General features: G+C 41.1%; 1 protein-coding gene across 1 annotated transcript in view; it reads left to right on the top strand.

The window, feature by feature from the left end:
• KIF13A (kinesin family member 13A) overlaps positions 1–23,033 on the top strand; it is a 198,445-nt gene that overhangs the window by 87,836 nt on the left and 87,576 nt on the right. The window contains 1 exon segment of the mRNA XM_057700702.1: positions 15,287–15,347. Within this exon segment, the coding sequence (XP_057556685.1) occupies positions 15,287–15,347 (61 nt within the window).

Genomic DNA, 23,033 nt, shown 5'->3' with positions numbered 1-23,033 from the left:
GTGCCACAAATAAGATGCAGTGCAGCCTAAGTAAATAAATAAATATTTTAAAAATTATTAAAATTGTTTTATCTCTTTACTTTTTAATGTGCCTATTAGACACAATTTAAATTAGATATGTAGCTTGGATCATATTTCTGCCAGGCAGCGCTGTTTCAGGCCAAACACATGGCTGTGAGTACAGAACGTCTTTTCAGCATCCATCCTGAGGCTTTTGTTTATTTCTTTTACTCTGTTAAATACAGCTTCTCTGCTGTTACCCCTTACGTTTCTGCCTTTATATCTGAGTCTGTGTCACAGCTGCATGAATTGAATGGCAGTATAGCCTCCTGCTGTGCGTTTTCCCTAGGAAGCATTTTTACCTTATTCATTCAAAGGTCATTTAATTAGGCAATTATTAATTGAGAGCATTTGCAGGAAGTATCATCTGAGGAGTTTGTGGGGCTCAAGAGGTGATTAAACTAGTGGTTCCTGCTCTCTGGAATTCACAGTGTGGTGAAGATTAAACATAAACAGCACTGTAAGTGGTGGAAAACAGATTATAATAAACACCATCATTCATTGTTCCAGTATTTTGTGACTTCAGACGAAGAAGAGCTTCCTAGCAAGAAGTGGATCTGAGGAGGGCCTTCAAGTATGGGAAGGTTTCAAGAGGCAGAAATATGGTATAGGAATCAAGGTGTATGTGAGGAGCAGAAACGAAGTGATTGATGGTAAAGGAAAAGTTTCTCTATTCATAACACGTCTGACCCCCAGTTATGTGGCTTTTCCACACCAAACAATTCTCGTTGGATACCAACTGGGTATCCTACAAGTCACTTCGGTTCTGACAGTACCTCCTCAGAGTTGGCACAGACCCCACAGTAAAGGGCTCAGTCCCATAAGACTGCCCTCCCTCAGACACTAATTGCAAGTCGTGGGTCCCCAGGTTACCCACACTTCCATCCGACTTTGCTACAAATCACGGCTTCCCCTCCTCAGGTTTGAGAATTTGCTAGAATGGCTTACAAATCTCAAGGAAACATTTATTTAGGTTTACTGGTTTGTGATAAAGGGTACAGATAAGCTGCCAGAGGAAGAGGGATGTAAGGTGAAGTCTGGAAGTGTCCCAAGCACAGGAGCGCCTGTCCCTGTGGAGTCTCGTCACCTTCGTGGCACATGGATGTGTTCACCAACCCAGAAGCTCTCTGAACCTTGTCACGGAGGAGATTTTATGGAGGTTTCATCATGCAGGCACGATCGATTATTAACTCAGTCTCCACGCCCTCTCCCATTCCTGGACATGGGAGGAGTGGGATTGAAAGTTCTAGGCTTCCAATCAAGGCTTGGTCTTCCTGGCAGCCGGCCCCCATCCTGAAATTATCCAGAGTTCCACCACTAAGTCACCTCACTTAGAACAAAAGAGGCTTCTGACAAAAGAGAACTTCCATATTTTTTAGATTCCATATATATGCGTTGGCATATAGTATTTGTTTTTCTCTTTCTGGCTTACTTCACTCTGTATGGCAGACTGTAGGTCTATCCACCTTACTACAGATAACTCAATTTCATTCTTTTTTATGGCTGAGTAATATTCCATTGTATATATGTGCCACATCATCTTTATCCATTCATCTGTTGATGGGCAATTAGGTTGCTTCCATGTCCTGGCTATTGTAAATAGTGCTGCAATGAGTATTATGGTATGATGAACCCAGTGACAGGGCAAGAATAAAGATGCAGATGTAGAGAACAGACTTGAGGACACAGGGCGGGGGGGAAAAGGGGAAGCTGGGATGAAGTGAGAGAGTAGCGTTGACATATATACACTACCAGCTGTAAAATAGATAGCTAGTGGGAAGTTGCTGCATAACATAGGGAGATAAACTCGATGATGGGTGATGACTTAGAGGGCCGGGATAGGGAGGGTGAGAGGAAGTCGCGGGAGGGAAGGGATATGGGGATATATGTATAAATACAGCTGATTCACTTTGGTGTACCTCAAAAACTGGCACAACAGTGTAGAGCAATTATCTTCCAATAAAGAGCTTAAAAAAAAGAGAGAGAGAGAGAGAACTTCCAAGGTAATAGAGCTTCTAGATGGGGCTCAGTGTCAGGAATAAAAGACCTCCTGTCACTCACAGGAACCAAATATATATTTCTCATAACATCACAGATGTCTTGGGAAGTGCAAATTTTAGTAGCATACCTGAAAGGAAATTGTGTATTAAAAAGCTAGGGGAGATAGGATTAAGATGGCGGATTAGGAGGACGTGCGCTCACTCCCTCTTGCAAGAGCACCAGAGTTACAACTAACTACTGAACAATCATCGACAGAAAGACACTGGAACTCACCAAAAAAGACACCCCACATCCAGAGACAAAGGAGAAGCCGCAATGAGACGGTAGGAGGGGCGCAATCGCGTTAATATCAAATCCCATAAATGCTGGGTGGGTGACTCACAAACTGGAGAACAGTTATACTGCAGAAGTCCACCCGCTAAAGTGAGGGTTCTGAGCCCCACATCAGGCTTCCCAACCTGGGAATCCAGCAACGGGAGGAGGAATTCCCAGAGAATCAGACTCTGAAAGCCAGCGGGATTTGATTGCAGGACCTCCACAGGACTTGTGGAAACAGAGACTCCACTCTTGGAGGGCACACAAAAAAATGTGCTCACCAGGACCCAGGGGGAAGGAGCAGTGACCCCATAGGAGACTGAACCAGACCTACCTGCTGGTGTTGGAGGGTTGCCTGCAGAGGTGGGGGGGGGGGGGGCAGCTGTGGCTCACCGAGGAGGCAGGGGCACTGGCAGCAGGGGTTTTGGGAAGTGCTTATTGGTGTGAGCCCTCCCAGAGTCCCCCATTAGCCCCACCAAAGAGCCTCTGGGCTCCAGCACTAGGTGGCCTCAGGCCAAACAACCAACAAGGTGTGAACACAGCCCCACCCATTAGCAGACAAGCAGATTAAAGTTTTACTGAGCTCTGCCCACCAAATCAGATTAAAGCTTTACTGAACTCCACCCACCCAGCCCAACCCACCATCAGTCCCTCCCATCAGGAAGCACACAGGAGGCTCTTAGATAGCTTCCTCCACAAGAGGGCAGAAAGCAGTATCAAGCAGTATCAGCAGTATTTCGTCTTGTGGAACTGAAAACCACAGCCACAGAAAGATAGAGAAAATGAAAAAGCAGAGGACTTTGTACCAGATGAAGGGACAGGATAAAGCCCCAGAAAAACAACTAAATGAAGAGGAGATAGGCACCCTTACAGAAAAAGAATTCAGAATAATGATAGTGGAGATGATCCAGGACTTTGAAAAAAGACTGGATGCAAAGATCGAAAAGTTTGCCAAAGACCTAGAAGAATTAAAGAGCAAACAAACAGAGTAACAGAAATGAAAAATACACTAGAAGGAACCAATAGCAGATTAAGTGAGGCAGAAGGGCGAATAAGTGACCTGGAAGACAGAATGGTGATCATCACTGATGCAGAAAAGAATAAAGAAAAAAGAATGAAAAGAACTGAAGACAGCCTAAGATACCTCTGGGACAATGTTAAACGCACCAACATTTGCATTATAAGGGTCCCAGAAGGAGACGAGAGAGAGAAAGGACCTGAGAAAAACTGGAAGAGATTCTAGTTGAAAACTTCCCTAACATGGGAAAGGAAATAGCTACCTAAGTCCAGGAAGCACAGAGAGTCCCAGGCCAGATAAATCCAAGGAGAACCACGCCAAGACATATATTAGTCAAGCTGAAAAAAATTAAAGACAGAGAAATGTTATTAAAAGCAACAAGGGAAAAACAACAAATAACATACAAGGGAACTCCCATCAGGTTAACAGCTGATTTCTCAGCAGAAACTCTGCAAGCCAGAAGGGAGTGGCATGATATATTTCAAGTGATGAAAGGGAAGAACCTACAACCAAGAATACTCTACCCAGCAAGGATCTCATTCAGATTCGAGGGAGAAATCAAAAGCTTTACAGACAAGCAACAGCTAAGAGAATTCAGCACCACCAAACCAGCCCTACAACAAATGCTAAAGGAACTTCTCTAAGTGGGAAACATAAGAAAAGGACCTACAAAAACAACAACAAAACAATTAAGAAAATGGTAATAGGAACATACATGTCGACAATTATCTTGAATGTAAATGGACTAAATGCACCAACCAGAAGACACAGACTGGCTGAATGGATACAAAAACAAGACCCATATATATGCCGTCTACAAGAAACCCACTTCAGACCTAGAGACACATACAGACTGAAAGTGAGGGGATGGAAAAAGAGATTCCATGCAAATGAAAATCAAAAGAAAGCTGGAGTAGCAATACTCACATCAGATAAAATAAACTTTAAAATAAAAAATGTTACAAGAGACATGAAAAGACATTACGTAAAGATCAAGGGATCCATCCAAGAAGAGGAGATAACAATTATAAATATATATGCACCCAATATAGGAGTACCTCCATACATAAGGCAAATGCTAACAACTATGAAAGAGGAAATGCAAGGCAAAAATAGAGACACAGGTGTAGAGAACAAACACATGGACACCAAGTGGGGAAAGCAGGGAGGGTTGAGGGGGAATGAATTGGGAGATTGGGACACCAAATTGTACACTCTAAATATATGCTGTTTATTATCTGTTAACTGTATCTCAATAAAAGTTCTTAAAAAAAATAAAAATAAAAATAAAATGCTAGGAAAGTAGATAGCTTATAGAGGGTTTGGAGGTCTGATTTTAGTCTGGTAGGCTGTGAAGAAATCATGTAGGATTTTTGTATAGAAAAATTGCATCATCAGAACTGTACATGCAAGAAATTAATCTGGCTGCAGGATATAGAATAAATTGTGAGTGGAGAATATTGGGTGGATAGCAATCTAGGTTCACTTTATAATAACCGCTTTGTGTATCAGTCAGTTCATGCTAGGTGATGCGGCAATAACAACCTTAAAAGTTCAGTGGCTTGAGATAGCCAAGATTTATTTCTCTGGTGTTGCACATCAGCTGAGGTCAGGTATGGCTCTGTCCCACGTGACTTTAACCTGGGACTTGCTATTACTGCAGCAGAGGGGAAAAGAAAGAACCTTGCATGGCCTCTGAAGACTGTTGCTCTGAGCTGCATTTAATTGGCTGAAGCAAGTCACATGGCCAAGCCTGGGGTCCATAGGGTCAGGAATTATATTCCTCCCTCCTCCAAGAGGCACTGCAGTCAGTCACATGGCAATAGGCATGGATGTGTAATCTGCTTACAGGGAGGGCAGAGACTATTTTGTAACAGTAAGACAACCCACTACACTTTGTCATTCTAAGTCACATTTGTTAAAACAAACAAAAAACTCCCAAGAAACAAAAGATCTTCAGAAATATGGTGCTGTACACTTCTATCTTGAAATTCCTGAAGGCCCTACCTTTTTTCTCTTTTCTTTCCTTCTCCCTGGCTTTGTTCAGAGCCAGATTCGTTCCCTCTGTAACTGTGTACCTCTGGGTGCCTGAAGATGCAGCTGACAGGTTTCATGGATTGTAGGCCCGGGGAGGTGGGGGAGATCCACCTCCCTGGTCTCTTGGCATTGGCCCATCTCCACATCCAGAACAGTAAAGCCTACTGGACTAGGCAGAGTGTCATGGATCGTCCTGAAGCTGGGTCATACCCTGGAGTGAACCCTGTCACTCTTTCCGGTTTAGTCTGACTGCACAATAAATGTTTGCCACCCCTGGGCCACCTCCAGTGCTTCTGTGATCTGGAGCAGCCTCCTCTGTGTGCTGCTCCACCAGGCCTGGTCCAGCAGCAGTGGTGGGCAGACAAAGTGAGGGCTTGGTCTGCAAGTTCTGAACCAGAGGTCGTTCATGGTAGGTGATATCAGGGTGACTCAGATGCAGTCTGGGTTTAATTTTTTTCCTTGTTAATGAGTGAAAGTAATCATTTATTAGAGACAATATAGGATCATACAGTATATGCTTGCACATTGCATCTGATCGTTTGGTCTCTTTTTGCCAAAGAAGAAAAAGTCTGTGTTTGAAAACATCCAAATTACCTTTTGAACATGCTGTTGGAAGTTATTTAGGTGGCTAGGTTTTTTGAGGAGAAGTAATCAGGGTGTGAAAGAACCATAAAAGTAATGCCACAGATTGTGTATTTGGGACACCTCCACCCTTGCTCCTCAGCAACCAGTGAAGCAGATTTTAAAACTGAATGATGAAGGATTAAACGTGAAAGGAATGGAGTATTTAAAAGAGTTGGAATTGAGTTAGTGCTAAATGGAAGCTCTATGCTCTGTCAAAATATTGGTCTGGGATTTGGGAGAACTAGTTCCTTTCCTCAAGTTTTTGAAACTCTGGATGGTTTTCAGAGCACTTTCTTGGGGGTACCTTTTTCCACGGGACCATTTATATTCGCAACTTTCAATCCATTCAGTGGATGATCAAGCCTCGTTATTCCTTCCTTTAATGACTCTCGTATTTATTTCTTCCTGCAGTAGTTGGGAGTCTTCAGCTAAAAGTGACAAGAACTCAAACTAAATGAACCATAAGATACATGTGTTAGAAGAACCCTGGGATGTCTCAAAGAACTCAAGGACAGGAAGTGGCTGGGGTTCAAACACAAATACTTCTCCCTGTCTCCCCATCTCCTCTGTCCCCATGTGTGTTGTGTCCCCTTCATTTCTTTCTCTCTCACTGCAGACCAGCTGTGTCTGTTTCTCTGGTCCACATGGTTAGAAACATGGCCTCAACATGTCCCAGATTTTACAACATTAAGATTTTACAGTCATTAAAGAAAGACTGGTTTGACTTTCTTAGTCCGAAATCCAAAAATCCCATCAGACACCCACTTGAGACCAGTTCACTGTGGTCAAGGGATCGTGGGACTGTGAGTGGTCCAGCTTGAGTCCCCTATGTGTGTCTTCCCTGCCTTCCCCCTCCCCTGCCCCCATAAATTATATACATAATGTATGAACTTATATGCCATATAAAAATAGAGCGACAACCCATGGGGACCAAATGGCCGGCATGGAGGTTCGAAGGATTCTCCGAAGAAAAGGTGCTATTTCTAGAATAAATGAGGAATGAGGTTCTGGATAAAAAAAAAAGAAGAGTGACTGTTCGCTGCAGCTCCTCTCTGTTCCCAGCTAGCCTAGGTATTAGAAACTCTCACCTTCATCATAATGATTTGCTCTCTGGCCTCTTTTTCTTTTATCTTACGCCGGTTCAGTCCATCTTCCACGTTGCTGCCACTGTGATTATTCCAAAGTGAGAATGTGATCCTGTCATTTGCCAACAAGCTAAAGTCCAGGCTTCTTAATAATAAAGCACATAAAGCCTTACATGAGCTGGCCTCAGCCTGCACCCCCTTCCCCTCTGCTCTTTGCTCCGGCTCCGATCATGCCCAGCTCCTTATCTCTGGTGCTTGCGAGCTTCACCTTTTAACTGGAATACTTTTCCTACTTGTCTTCTCAATAATTGTGTTTCAGAATTCAGCTCAGGCTTTGCCTCTTCTAGAAACCTTTCCTGGTCCTTGCCCCCCGGCCCTGCAGTGTGATTATTCCATCTTTGTATTTCTGCCAAAACCAGTACAGTCAGCCGTCTGTGTCCGCGGGTCCCACATCCACAGATTCAGCCAACGGCAGATTGAAATTTTCAGGGGGAAAAAAAATTGCAAAAGTTCCAAAAAGCAAAACTCCAGCAACTGTTTACATAGCATTTACACTACATTAGGTTTTGTAAGTAATCTAGAGATGATTTACAGTATATGAGAAGATGTGTATAGGTTATATGCAAACGCTGCACCATTTTATGTAAGGGACTTGAACATCCTTGGATTTTGGTGTCCGTGGGCATCCTAGAACCATTCCCCAGGGATATTGAGAGAGAACTTTACTGACTTCCGCATACTGCGCTCTTCCCTTTTCTTGGTTTACTTTCCTCTAATAGAATGTGACAGCCTTATAACTAGGGGACTCTTATTTCTGCCCCAATTACCTCATAATACGTACCCAGTAAATGCCTATTAAATGCATGCAAAGATAAATTAATTCTTTGAAGAGACACTGCTCCACAAGCCCTCAGAAATTCAAACTGCCATGTAGAACAGTACTTTCCATGACATAGTTGTTTCCTACAACTGTGAGGCCCCTGGGATCAGGATCCATGCCTTATTGCTTATAGATGTGCAACATATGCTGTCAGCTTGCTTTGAGTCTTTAAGATGCTTGACATCTTCATCGTTGGGCAATATTGACATTATTTGGTGTGCACATATAGGCACCTGTACAGAAAATGACTGATCACGTTGCAAAAAACAGCTACTTGACAACTTTTTAAAAGTGAAGTTGGTGTCCGTCAATAGAACTCACTAATAATAAGAATGATTATTCTGGTTGGCTCCCCTTCTTTGATGCCCAGAAGCAGATATGCTCAAGTACAGGCTGGAGTTAGTGCTGGCAGAGATGCTTTTGCAAATAACAGCGATGAAGACAGTTCCACTGATCACACAGGCTCTCCTTTCAATTGCAGTCCCGCTTCTGCATGTTGAAAGAAGCTTAACTGTTCTTTTTTTACGACGTTTCACATCTCTAATATTAGGAGAAAGAGATGAAAAAGCAAAAACTGTTGGAACTTGGAGTTAATAGGAAAATTTCGACATGGTATGAAGTGTGGGACTTTAATTCTTTTTGGTCTGGTTGAATTCTCATAACACAGTGGGGACATGTGAACACATTTGGCACACGTCTTTCATATTAGTTGTACTCTTTCAAATGGACAAAGTTGAAAAGTAACCACCAACAGGACATTGGCTAGCCAAGATTTCTAAAACTGGAGAAATGGGGTTTGTGGAGAGACTCAGGTGCAGTTTCCAAAATCGATAGTGGCCAGAACAGGCTGTTAGTAGCAGCTGAGTCTGCAGATGTGAACAGTGGCTGCATTGTGCCCAGAGGGGAGGATGACAGGATCGCATGAGCACAGAGAGACACACTGCTTCATGCAAAGCAAAGCCAGCCCACATAGAGTGGGCTTTTCTCCCCCACGGGAAGCCCTTTTGATTCTGGATTTGGGGGCTAGGAAGTACACAGTGTGTTTTGTATTGATCTTTTTGACACAGAACTCAATGAACTATAGCAACTCTCTTCTCATGGCCACATGAACCTTTTTTGCCTTTCCATTTTTTTTTCTTTATTTGATTCAGCAAATACTGAGCACCGATCTACTGTCTATGCCTATAAGGATTAAAGAAATGAATTAACACAGGCGCAGGTTCAGGAAACCTCCCAGCTTGATAAGAATGTAACACACTTAGGATGGTGCCTGATACATAATAAACGCTCTATAAATGGCAGCTGTGCTATTAACTGTTTAGAAGAGCCCATCAGTAGATACCATCAAAACTGGTAACAGTAGCTGCCGTATGCTGAGTTTTACTGTGCACCATGCATCGTATTGGTAAACACTTTGCTTAAATGCCCACAGTCCTAATTTAATATAAAATGTGTGATTACTTAGGTAGACTGTATATTCAAGAGGTGAAGCTATTGGCTGAGACCGCACAGAGGAGGGAAATCAAGGAAGCACTGGAGGAGGTGACATTTAGGCAGGTCTTAAAGAATGGCCAGGGAGATGAGGAGAGGCAGGGGAGTGCACCAAGGGGGGATTTTCCTAGGCTTCTACATTTTCTTTTCTCCCCTCCGTGCCCCCCACCCCCACCCCCCTCCAACTTCCCACTGTGCTTAATCCACCCAGAGGATTTCTTGGTCATTGGTGGAAGCTCTCAGAGCTGAAGAGATGGCTGACTCAACATAATATGTAGGTGAATAGGGGAGCTTGCTTCTGTCTTTTTGGGAAAGGGGTGGGAATCCAGTTATCACACAAGTAATATCTGTAGGATGAGACCAGTCTTGTTACTTCCACAGTTGAGTGGAAAGAGGCTTTGACCAAGGACTGTTGTGTTATCTACTACCCTGCGGTGCTGTGGGATGATTCACACTCAGCAGTGTGGGCTATTTTAAGCAGTCATCGTGTGTGACAACACAGATTTACAAGGTCATTTAAGTGAACCCGTCATTCACCATGAAGTTGCTTTAAAAAGTAAATTCTTAGAGTATTTTTGTGAGGTGAAATTATGGGCAGTAAAACCATTAGGAAAACCAAGGTCTTGACCTCTCAGAATTAATAATGTGGAAGAACAAAGGGAATCTCTCTCTTATATACAAGCACACACAATCTGATTAGACAGGTATGAAATTCAAAGCAGTGTCCGTAAGAAAGGTTTCATAAGGGAGTGACATTTGAGATAATGCTGAAATAGTTTAATAAGGGGAAATTTGAAAGGGAGTAAGCTGTGACTCACTTTGCAAAAACTCTGATGGGTATGTTCAGAGATAGTTCTTTGCCTAAAATTAAATTATCTTGAGAAAAATATTGGAGAGGAGTTAAAAGTTATGAAAATGATTTTGGAAAAAAAATGTGCTTTTTAATATTCAAGAATAATTTTTTTATGTTTTGTCTTTGTAACTAGACCAAAAGTGACTAGAGGATGAAAATACATGCCTAGTGCATATTTGAGTTCCCTGTAGTACGTAAAACTGAGAAGGGTGGCAACTAGGTATTGGTTGAATGCTTTCTGGATGCAGCATTTTGTAATTGGAGAATGTGTTAGTGAACGTGTGCTGGTAGAGAGGATGAATGAAAGGATGCGAGGTGATACAGTTGAAAGTCCCTTTCCATTTGGTTTTTATGGACCAGGAAAATGATTACGGGTCACATTGCTTAGAACACAGATGCCCTCTGCTTCTACAGGGAACATAGAAGATGCTTTTTTTGTTTGTTTGTTTGTTTTTTAATATAGACTTTTTCTTTTTTTTTTTAAAGTCTTTTTTGAATTTACTACAATACTGCTTCTGTTTTATGTTTTGGTTTTCTGGCCACAAGGCATGTGGGGTTTTAGCTCCCCAAACAGGGGTCGAACCCGCACCCCCTGCATTAGAAGGCGGAGTCTTAACCACTGGACCGCCAGGGAAGTCCCCTCTTTCTTTTTTTTCAATGGCAAGTTGAATTTTGCTGAAACGCCAGTGAGATGGGCCTTTTAGGTGAGAGTGGAGTTGCACTGTGCTGCAGCCTGCTCCTAAGTCCTGAGGCTCGTTTGCCTGTGTGTATCACCCACCACATTTGCCTTATTAAAAACAGCTTGTGGTAACTTTACAGGATGTTCAGTGGTTCACAGAGATGCAGAGCTAATGACATTTTTAAGAGCATGCTGAAGGTGGGACAGATGTGCACAGCACAGTGCAGGGAATTAAATGCTGGTCTGTGTTTTACAAGCTGGAAACTAAGAGGAAAGAGTGGGATTCTGAGAAGGTGGAGTCACGTTTCATTGAAAACAACAAAGACAATGGCTCTCAGATTTTGAAAACAACTGGGGAGCATCTGTACCTTTGGCACTTTTTCTAGTTGAAGGATCTTGGAAGGTGTGGGTCACTTTACCAAAAAAGTTCCCACAATGTTAATTGGCATTGATGAAATATGCATATTAGACTTGGTTTCCAAATTTGATTTATTTTTTTTGCTCAGTTGTATGCATTAAGAAGTCCCTCATCTCCCACACTTTAGTTAAGATACTGCTGACTTCATAATGAAAAGGTGAGAGAAACATTTAGGAATGAAGTCTTGAATAAATATATTTCTCTAGTATAATGCACTGGATTTGAAAAAAAATGATTTCCTTTTTATTTGCAGTGGTTAGTTTCCAAAGAATAACTCTCAAGAAAATGGTTTTGTTGTCTCTTTTGAAATGTCAATGATTTTGTCTTAGAAACTAAGAAAATCATGTCCTCTTTTGTTACAAACCTTTGTGACTAAATTATAATTAAATTTTTAGCCATAAATGAAAGGTAATAGTTTGTGAATGCTAGTTTATTTATAGTACTAACAAGATTGCAAAGGAAATGGTGGGGTTACCTAAGACAAAGAAATTATTTTAAACATCTTTAGAACACTGTTTTCATAATAGTCGTACCAAATAATTATTCTCGCAACAAATAATTGTTCTAATTCTGTGCAAATTACAAATTATACTTGATGTGTCCATACTTGTTTATCCCATGAACCCTGGAATGGTGGTGCTGAAGGGGACTCATCTAGTGACCAAACCCGTATTTGACCATTGAAGGAACCAAGTTCCCTGAAAACATGCATTTGAAAGTAATGAAATATCTAAAAATTTATCTTGCAGTTTAAACTTCTGCTTTTTCATAATAGCTTCTCATATCTATTCCATGTTCTTGTCTGCATTCCAACTTCTCCTCGTTTTATGTTTATTTATTGAAAAAATATTATGTACAGTGGCTGCTCTGTATGATGTACTGACCCCGGCACTAGCATGAGACAAAGCCTCTGCCCCCAACAGGTTCTCCTTTGAGTGGAGGTGAAACCCACACTCCCGCTCCCGTTTAAGCCATAAAACAGGACCACATGTGGACTCATGCCACGGGAGCCATAGAGTGCTGTGGAATTTCATAGAAGGAGGGGGGAGGGGATCACTGGTAGCCTGCATTAAAGAAAAAAATAACAAGAATCTTTTCAGTTGCTTTGATTTTTTAGGGAAGTCCCTCAGATTTCTGGGCTTCAACTTTCTTACCGATAAATGTTGGATAGAATCAGATCCTGTACTCCATGACTGGTTTGAGGGAGATGGGCATTCTAAAGTACTTGTGATCAAAGGTTCTGAAATTCACGACATAATTCAGTTCAGGGAGAGGCCAGTATTTGGCAAGTAAAGAAAAATTGTGTCTGCCGGGACTCTCAGGGCCCTTTCTCCTCTGCAGGGCTTTAACGTGTGTCTGAATTTGGGGGCGGGGGCAGTGAATGCCTAAAATGAAAATTTATCTTCCTTCTTATGAGCAAAAACAACTTTAGACTCTTAACCGTTTGTTAGGAATGAGAGTTGGCACAGAATTTGGAATGATTATTCCTAAGGGTAGACTCCCAATTGTGGGGTGGATTTCATTTTATTTCAAGTAACATTACTGTAAATGTAAAGCTCTAGCTTTCTAACCTTGTATGCAAAATAGCAAACTGTTAAAAATAAGTTTTAGGTAGGTACAAAAAATTAACATACAGGAAATAAGTTATTATTTCACTGTATGTGGCAACTACTAAGAGGAATTCATTGAAACTCTAGAGGAAAACAGTGAACATACCTAAAAATTGGAAAGTAGCCTCTGTTGGCCATTTAAAGTGAGGACTTTCCTTTTGATCGAAGTTGACTTCGATCAAAAGGAAAGGAAAATGTCCTGGGATTGAAAGTTAAGTGTTATAAGATGCCATTAAAGGGAGGTTGTGGAATCTCTTTTTCCGGAAATGTTTAAAAACAAGACAGATCTTCATCTCTCAGGAAAAGTGTTGAAGTTCAGTCCTGCCTTGAGGCAGGAAGATTAACTGGATTACGCCTGTGTGGTCTCTGAAGTCTTTGGAAGAGCCCTCTGAATGCAGTAAATATTTCACACTCTGTTGGCTGAAACTATTGTTTCATAGCTGTTCCTTTTAACATTGGTTATTCTAAGACCTGAGTGAATGTTTGTATAAGTAACAAAATTGAAGTTGGATTTGAGGTCGATAATGTAAGTGGTGTGTGTACCTGAATCAGTTTTAAAAACATTGAAGTACCTGTAGTGCTGAAACTGTTCAGAGCATAACTTAGTCTTTTGCTTATGTGGAAAGTACCTGCTTTTTTGCAAGGTCTCTATGCCTATAATCACTTAATAAATAATTATAAAGCAATTACTATGGACATGGCAGGATACAAATGTGAATTAAGTATGGTTCCTGCTTTCAAGGATCTTTGTCTACCAGGTGAGACAAAACACATGCACAGATCATATACGTGGTAAGTGAAAAGTAAAATAATTGGGACAGGAGTCACAAAAAAAGGATTAAACAGTGTTGTGAGAGTTCAGAGAAGGGAAAGCTAATCTGTTTAGGTTTAACCAAAGAATGCTTCCTGGAAGAAAAATGCATTGGACTGGGCCTTAAGGAGTATGAAGCATTTTGAAGGGTGGAAATAAAGAAAACAACAAAGGTGGAATTGCACCTAGTAACTCCAGGGTATGGACAAGTTCAGCTGAAGCATAAGGAAGTTGAGGGGCACAGGCTGGAAGGGTCTCATATGACCAGTCTCTAGTTCCAGGTCAAAGTGCTTGGGTTCTGATTGCTCAGTGCTGACAATCCCTTGGAAATGATATCAAGCATTAAAGGCTCTCTGTCCCTTTAGGATTGTAATTCACCATTAGCGTTCCAAGGGGGTAACGGCTGGAACAAGGAACCCGTGAAAGTCACTTCTGAGTCACCTGAGCCAGTTTGCTTGAGGAGCATGCTGAGAAACACTAGTTTCAAGGCATGTTCATAGGTGTTACTCTCCTCATCAAAAGTAATGGGAGAAATTAAAAAGTTACACAACTAAATGGGTTTATTTGCTGGAGGACTTTTCAGCAACTTTAATATTGAGAATTGCATAGAAAATCTTAAACAGGGTAAGCTATCTACCGTTTCTGACATGATGTAATCTTTATTTTGTGTACTGTCTCATGAAACTGCTCTTCCTTGGTGCGCACTTTGGAGAACATCGCCCTGTGCATTTGCTAATGATGCCTGGAGCATGGGTGGTGGTCACATGCATGGAAAACAACAATTAGATGAGTGTCCTTATGGAGGAAGCATCAGCCAGTCTTAGTACATCGTAGGCATTCAGTAACTGCAGAAACCTAAAGCATGCAAAAGTGAATTATTAATTATTGACAATACTTGACCCAAGATTGGGAGTCCAAGGTTGCTGGGAACATGGAGAGTTTTGACAAAGCTTTGGCTATGCTAGAAATGGTAGCATCATGGAAAGTTAGAAAGAATTTGTTTAAATGAAAGTTGATCACTTCTGTGTTTCTTGCAAAGCCATGGAAGGTCTGGCTAGAGAGTTTCAACAGACGCTGGAACTGTGGACTTGGGAGGGAAGCCATTGTTTTTTCTCACTAAATGTGTCATTTAAAATTTTTTGGCTAAGATAGCTCATTGTTGGAATTCTGGGTAAGTAGCAGTTTTCATATGCAACTTACTCTAATACAAGAAAATAACCATCAATTTAGTCTGAAAGAAACTTCATCATTAATAAAGCATCAAACCTATGGTGGTGGTGGTGGTTTTTTTTTTTTCAGACAGTAGCAGGCATCCTCATCTTCATCAGTGAATTCTTTTTTCAGTCTGATTTACTCATGGAAGTTAATTAATTTTTAAGTTTAATGTTTTGTTCTTTCATTCAGGTATTTGCGTTTGATTATTGCTTTTGGTCCATGGATGAATCTAACACTACAAAATATGCTGGTAAGTCGGCTCTCTCCTTGCACTTGACAGTTGGGCATCTGGCCTCTTCTTCCATTACGTCTGTTTTCTTCAATTATTCTGGAGTTCTGTTTTCTGATAAAACTCACACTCATTGTTTCCAGTTCTAGCACATGGGCCTTGAAGTCAGTAAGATTTGGTTTCAGGATCTGGCTTAGCCACTTACTTGCTGAGAAGCCACGGACAGGTTTCTTTCCAGACTCATTAAGCTTCAGGTTCTTCAGCTATAAATGGCGATGAAGTGTTTTCAGAGATGTTCCGAGGATTAGAGATAATGGGAACCACCTCAAGCCGTCAGTGGAAGCTGTTGCAGTTCTCACGCGAAGGGGAGGTTTAACGTGCCATGCCTTTCCTTGCATCTAACTTTAGGGACTGCACCGCTCACATCCTGAGTGTTCCAAAGTAGTCAGTGGTGATATGAACTAAAACTACACATTCCTCAGGGAAACATTGCCTCCTTGCCCCACATTTTGCTACTGTTCCTTCCTTGAGGCATTTTATCCATATTCCATTAAATACAAATGACTGTTAATTTTATCATTTGTGATCACAGGTGAATCTTCACCTTTCCTAGGAGCTGAAATTACTTTAGCTCAGAAGAAAGCATTTGTTTTAGTGGAGGAAGTCTTCGTTTCTTCCCTTCTGTGACCCCTTTCTCTTAGATATATAGTCTTAGTGTTTTCTTCTTGTTTCTACTTATAAGAAAGTCAGCTGAATGACTCCCATTTACTTAGGGGAGAGAGGAAGGAAGGAAGGAAGGTAGGAAGGAAGGAAGAAAGGAAGGAAGGAAGGAAGGAAGGAAAAACAGTGAGGGGATGATGGAGAGGATGTAGATCGTAAAAGATTAGAAAGCAAAAGAAGTTATTTACTTGTAGAAAATATTGTTTATTGATAGCCTTTTCCTTGCTATATAAAGCAAATCTGTTGAAAAATTATTTGATATATAATTTTTTCAAAAGTTAATCTTGAACTAGGAAAATTTCTTCTGTTGCACACATTGGGTAAATTAGCCTATCTTTCCAAACATCATTTCTGAAACTTCAGCAATGTGTTTTATTAATGTGAATAAATAGTTCTTAATGTTGGTTGTAATTAATTTGTATTTTAATCAGTCCTTTGGGTCTCTAGATAATAAATTCTACATAGTCTAGGAGAGTCAGCCTTGACCATCAGCACAGTATCATTTTGTGCTGGGTGTGTGCTTTTGAATTTAAATAAACAAAAGTAAAACACTTCGTACTGTGACAGAACAAATGAGGACAAATGCTATAGCTATACAATATGTAGACATATATACAAAGCCTAGTCTCTCATTCTGTTCAATTGATATTATTCAGGATATAGTCAGATACAGCTTCCTGAATTAGGACTCTTATTATGCAATTCTCAAATGCTTTAGAGGACTGGTCATCACTTGTAGATAAAATCTGTACTCCTTGGATGACATTTAAGGTGCTTTATTATGTAGCCCCATCTACCTTCCCCACCCGCTGCTGCCTGACTCCTCACTACCCTTTCTGTGCTCCAGCCCGGTGTTGTTGTTCTTCTTCTCATTTAAAACCCAGGAAGCCAAGAAGTCTCAGAATAGTTCCTTAAGTATGCATGAAGTCTCTACTGTGTGCAGTCTGGGAAGCCCTTGAGAAACAAAAACCCAAGTTGGAAAGCAAAAGAATGCATAGTAAACAACAGTAAACATTTTGAGATAATATTTAAGCTCTAAATTTTACAGATTTTAGGTAATATAGAAAACCCAAGGAGAGGCAAAATCTGGAAAGACTGAAGTTACCTGGGAAGGCATCGTAGAGGAGGTGGGGCTGAAACTGGCCGTAAAAGTTTAGCATAGATTTAGCTACAGGGCAATATGGAGGGTGTCCAGACTGAAGGAAGCAATATGGTGTCAAGGAAAGCACATGAACTCTGAAGTCCACCCTGTGTTTAAGTCTCAGGACATGTGCTTTGGTTCTCTTAGTACAATTTAATCTCTCTGAGCTACACTTTCTTTTCTGTGGAAAATGGGAAACATGGCAATGATAATACCTATCTTATATGTTGTTCTTAAGGGTTCAGTAGATAACTTAATGAGCTGACCAAAAGAAGGTGCCCATAAATGATACTGTTTGGCTTTGGCTTTTCTGAGGATGCAGAAGGGGGAGTGAGCACAGTGAATAGCACTAGTCTGAGCAGAAGACGCGTCTTGGGGGAAATCAGTGGGAGACCTACTTGACCATGCTGAGTGAAGCCAAATAACAGGAAAGTTTAAAAGCTAGACTAAGAAGTGTAGTCTGATTTGATGAAAAATAGAGGCTATTGGAGTGATGTGGTTAAAATAATTCTTTAGGAAGATTGTTTTTCCCTTTCTTTTCCATATCTCTACAATCACATCCCCCATTACTGCCCATAGAGCCATTCTAGCTTTCTGCAATATGTCACTCATACCTCTGAATGTAGGACAAACTTTTTTTTTTTAACTAGAAATAACTTTATTAAAGTACAGATGATAAAATTCAAATGTGAAACTCAAGATTTCTGTAGCTCTTCATTACAAATAGTATGTTCAGAAATATTTTAAAAAAGAAGAATGATTTTTAAACATACTGATAGCTTAAACTTTACCAAATTTTAGCTTGCGTGATAATACCTAATACCATGTTCCAGTTAGCCCTGAAGTAGGATTCTCTTGGTCGATGGAGCAGTGTCTATTTACAAAATGTGAGGATACAGTTTCTTATTCTTTAGATATCCCCATTGTTGTATGAATTCTGTGACCACCTCAGCAAAAAGTAAAATTGGTGCTTACTGTTCTTTCAGGGTTTTTTGTGTTTTTTTTTAATTAATTAATTTATTTATTATTTTTGGGGGGGTACACCAAGTTCATTCATCTGTTTTTATACACATATCCCCGTCTTTCAGGGTTTTTTGCACTCATAAATAATTTGCCTAGCGAATATGTTACTAATAGATTGGTTGATTGGTTTCTATACTAATTTGATTTCCTTTCTCCTTTTTTACTTTAATTTTTATTTTATATTGGAATATAGTTTGATTTCCTTTCTCTTTAGTTAAAAAAAAAAGCAGTTCCTTCTTAGTTGTGAATAGAAACATTAGGATAGAAGCATTCATTCTCTGATGAGACATAGAGGAAGCAGAGAAGGGGAAGCACATAGTTCCTGAAACCGACCTATTTGTCAGGCTCAATGAATAATGGCATCATTGATACTGAATCAGACCTCTTGAGGCAGCTCTCAAAACTTGGGGGGCAGAGAGGAGGAGGGAGAGCGAGAGAGATGAGAGCATGGATTGAAAGAGCAAAGAGAGGCTCAGTTTCATGGGGTGTGTCAGATGTTAAATTCTCAATTATGATTTACGTTACTCTATTTATTAAAAGCTATAGCAAGCAAGAGCTTCCTCTCTCAGACTGGTTTAGAAACCCACAATTCTATAGTAGGTAGAATGGCACTGCAGTCGGTTGGGTGGAGTGGTGAAAGCATGTGGGCTTGTAAATCAAACTGCCTGGGTTCTAATCCTGCCTTCCTCACCTTTCATCTGTGCAAGGTTGAGTGAATTCTGTTTCCTCTTAGGTTAAGTAAGGATGATAGTAGATCCCATCTCATAGGGTCGATTTGAGGACTAAATGACCTGTTCATGCAAAGTACCTTAAACCACAGGAAAAGCTCACTTATTTATCATCATTATTATTGTAGCAGTAGTTAGGATAGTAGCCTCAGTCCTTTGGAGAGAAAATGCAATGTACGTGCTGGTATTTACGTGACCTGGTTTTGCCTCAAACTGCTAAACTTTGGGGATGTCTGTTTCTTCATCTGTGAAATGAGGATATATGACCTAGAATGATCTCAGATCTCCTCCAGCTCCCGGATTAAACATGAATCAGGCATTTTATGCTGGCCACACAGCTGTTGCAATGGACTTTTCAGAGGCAAATCAAAGGCTTGTTTGTGAAGCCATTTGAATTGCCTTGAATCATGCTTTGAGACATTTCACAATTTAAATATATTATCTCTTATTACTACCTTTTGGTTAGCGAGTCATGCTAATGCTTGTCTGTGCATAATTCTGAATCTGTATGCAAAAAACCTTGTGCTAGGGCTAAGAAAAAGCAGAAGTAACCTGCAGAATTAGGCATTCAAAGCATGGCATTTCTGCATAAACCCAATTCCCCCCCCTCCCCAAGCCCATATATACATACACGTAAACATAAATCCACATTCAGAATTATAAAGTTATTATAGTGAATACTGATAAATTTGAGAGCATCATAACAGATAATAGGTCTGTTGTAAATGTTTAGATCACAACTAATTTCACTGAAAGGCTTTTTGACAATAAATCAATACTTTTTTTTTAATCAGTGCCTAAAATGTGTCATGTTGCTTAGATAATGACTTCCAGTAACCTTGGTTTCGCTTTTCTTCCTAGCAGGAGAATATTTTTCATAAAACTATTTTTCTATAAATCTTCATACCAAAAATAAAAATCAGTCTGGTGGTGGCATATCTGGGGTTATGTGTGGACATGAACATTTCCTGACCTGAGAGATTCTAAACTGTTGACTTAGAAATTATATAACAGTTCTCGCCATATGGTATGTTGCTCAGATTTGCTGAAGCCTGTGTTTTAGGTATTGTAATACCCTGCAATTCAGGAGAAATGTCATATCTGATTCTTGTTCTGCTAACGTTGCTGGGTACTGTGAGGGGACGGCTGAGCGCCTCCTAGCCATGGGCTGTGGCTGTGGGGAGAGAAGCCATGATTGCTTCTGTTCCCATGATGGCAGAGTTTATGGGCTCAGAGGTAGAAATGATTTCTGTTTCACATTGTTTAACTGTGCATCAAAATTTACATTCTGAAAGGTGACAGTAGCCAAAATAGAACCAATTTTTAAAGCAGAGTTCCAAAATACTTGTTTTAGTATATTGTATGGATTATTATTTTACTATTCAGGTGTATATGAAGCCCTCAGCAAGTGCCTTGCATAAAATAAATACTCAGTAATTGTTAGCTGTTAAGTTTATCAAAACTGTGGAGGTTTTCCCTGTGGGTATAAGAAGCAGTAGTTGACTCTGTGAAAAGTTTGTTAGAGATTCACTATAAATGGTACATGCCATCTTAAAAGACGTTATGAAACACTGTGACTGCAGAAGCCTTCTAGATTTTTCTTTCTCTTTTAGACTTACAAATTCTCACCCATACCTAATTTGACAGTTCCTTTAGTGACTCACCTGTATCAAGTTATTCTTAAGCATCCAACCTAGTTTTCTTAGAACCAGCAACTCTCTTTTTGCATCTGTTAATTATATAATTACAGAAAGGTGCAACTGACATAAACCAGTTTAGGAGCAAACACAGCTAACCCTTTGTGAGGACATAACTCAGCTGGTGGGAGTCCAGAGAGTTGTCTACCAGCTGGGTGATTTAGTGTGCAGTAGGCATGCCTCAGTGTATTTTACAATGGAAGAGAGAATGTTGGTTAATTCAGAGAATTGGGTAAGTGAAGGTCAGTTAAGAAAATTTTTTCTGAGATAAGTAAGTTAGGCTGATAATGTTAAATGTTTTAAAAGATTGTGTGTGTTTGCTTCTCTTTTTTCTCACCTATATGCTCAGATATTTTAATCCCACCCAACCCCACCTTCTTCCATTTCCCTTTCTTTGTCCACATCTATTCCTTAGAGTATTTGCTGGTACCCAGAGACATCACTTAACTTATTACATGTGTTTAGAGGGATGGATAATAATAACAATAGATGATAGAGTTCTGAGCACTAGGTTCCCAGCACTGTGCTCATCCCTGTACCTACAGCAGGTCATTTAATTGTAAAAATACCCAATCAGTAGAAACTGATATTGTCCCCATTTTACAGATGAGGAAACTGAGGTTCAGAGAGGCCCTGCTACTTGTAAGAGAGCTGAAAGCAGCAGTAAATGTGGCTTTGGGTCAGTGACAACTGTGTGTGAAGATTTTACGGATTCTACTGCAGTCGCAGGCGCTCCTCTCTTCTGTCTCATCCCAGTAGGAGGCTGTGCTTAGGAAATCATGTTATTGGAGTGCTCTGGCTTGGAACCTGGCCAGGAATAATACTATTAGCATTCTTCCTCCTGGAAGAAGTTCTCTGGAGTCCTGAATGCCTGTGTTTGGTTTGGGCTTTGTTCTCACCTCCCCTCAAGTGCTGTCAGTCCTGTGCACCCCACAGTCCAGAAGAGATATTGAGTCAGATCTGTCTCTGTGTCAGAGAGAGACAGTGGCAAACACTGTCAAGCAGGTAGAGATGAAGAACAGCTACTTTTTCAGCAGTCGTTGTACATGAAAGCAACCTCCTGAATCACTCAAAAATGCATGTTCTGTGAGACAGTCCTCCCAGGTCTTTGATCCGGGGCCTGGACGCCTGACCCCCTCCTCCATGACTCAGCCACTTTATCTGGCAACAGAAAAAGGAGCTGAGGTTCACTGCCAGCTCATGACTGGCCCCAGTGCTGTTGCGGGGTTGGAAGCATCCGTCTGGGTGAGTCACCCAGGCTGTGCTGCAAGGAAGGCTCCTGAGGACGGCGGTGCTGATAGCTCCCAGATGCCAGTGTGGAGAACAGCCCCGGGTCTGCCTTTACCCTCCAGGCCCAGCTGCTCGGGGTCCTTTTACCAAGCCCCTGAATGGTAATCTTCTATAGCTGATTAAAACTTACCTCTCCTGTCATCAAGTCAGGCCGTTAAACCCTAGTTCCTATATCTAAACTCTGTAGTTTTTGGTCATTTAACTTAAACCAAGCTTTAAAGTCACCACATGGGACAATTTCTCAGAGTTGTGCTATTCGGGGGAGAGATTTTCTGAAACCTTGTCCAGGTTCGGTATTCCTCACCCCTTCAGGTATGTGTGAGGAGCCTGACTGGTCTTGCACTGTCCAGGTGCTCTGATTTGGAGCTGGGCCACCTGCCAAGTCCAGACTCATCACAATCGCTAGGGCTGTCGGCCTTGGTTAGGAGTGGAAAAACACCCTCACAAACGCGCAGGCCCAGGAATTCCAGATCATAAATATTGAGCTTAACCATTTCTTCCCCACTCTGAACTCCAGTGGGAAAAGAGATGGGGAAAAGAAGGAAAACTGGAGGTTCTGTTTAAAGTGATAAAAGCGTGTCAGAGTCCTGACTGCTCTTCCACGTCACTACCTTAGACATATTCTGTGCACATGTCATGTCTGGCCCTGTATCGCCATACTTAGTGCTTTAGTCAGCCATGATCTGTGTGAGGCTGCCTTGTTTCGTGCAGATTGTGAATAAGACAAGGTTATGCCCTCTTATTTTGTTCTCCCATTTCCTAGAGCAGAGTCCACTGTGATGTTTCGCCCTGTTCCTCATCAGCAGTCAGGCGTTGGCATGTGCATGAAATGCACTTTCTCTCCCATCCCTAGTTCTCTGCTTCTGTGCTTTGCTATCAGGGCCCTGCTGCAGAGAGAGAATTACCTTGGTTACTCAGCTCCCAAAGCACATGCCTGGTAGCTTTGAGGCCATTGCTGCTGTTCCCAAGAGGGACAGGTTTTGCACAAGTGTGGAGACTCAGAGTGTTAGCTTTTCAAAGAGCTGTATCATGTGTGACTCAGGCTTGGGTGGGTCAGGTCTGTGACTTAGCTTGCAGAAACTCCATACAGGAACCCTCTCTACCATCC

The sequence above is a fragment of the Hippopotamus amphibius genome, chromosome 11 (genome assembly GCF_030028045.1).
Source record: "Hippopotamus amphibius kiboko isolate mHipAmp2 chromosome 11, mHipAmp2.hap2, whole genome shotgun sequence".
In the NCBI taxonomy this organism is placed as follows: domain Eukaryota; kingdom Metazoa; phylum Chordata; class Mammalia; order Artiodactyla; family Hippopotamidae; genus Hippopotamus; species Hippopotamus amphibius.
Note: the sequence above shows the minus strand (reverse complement) of the source record. Positions and strands in the feature narration are given on the sequence as shown.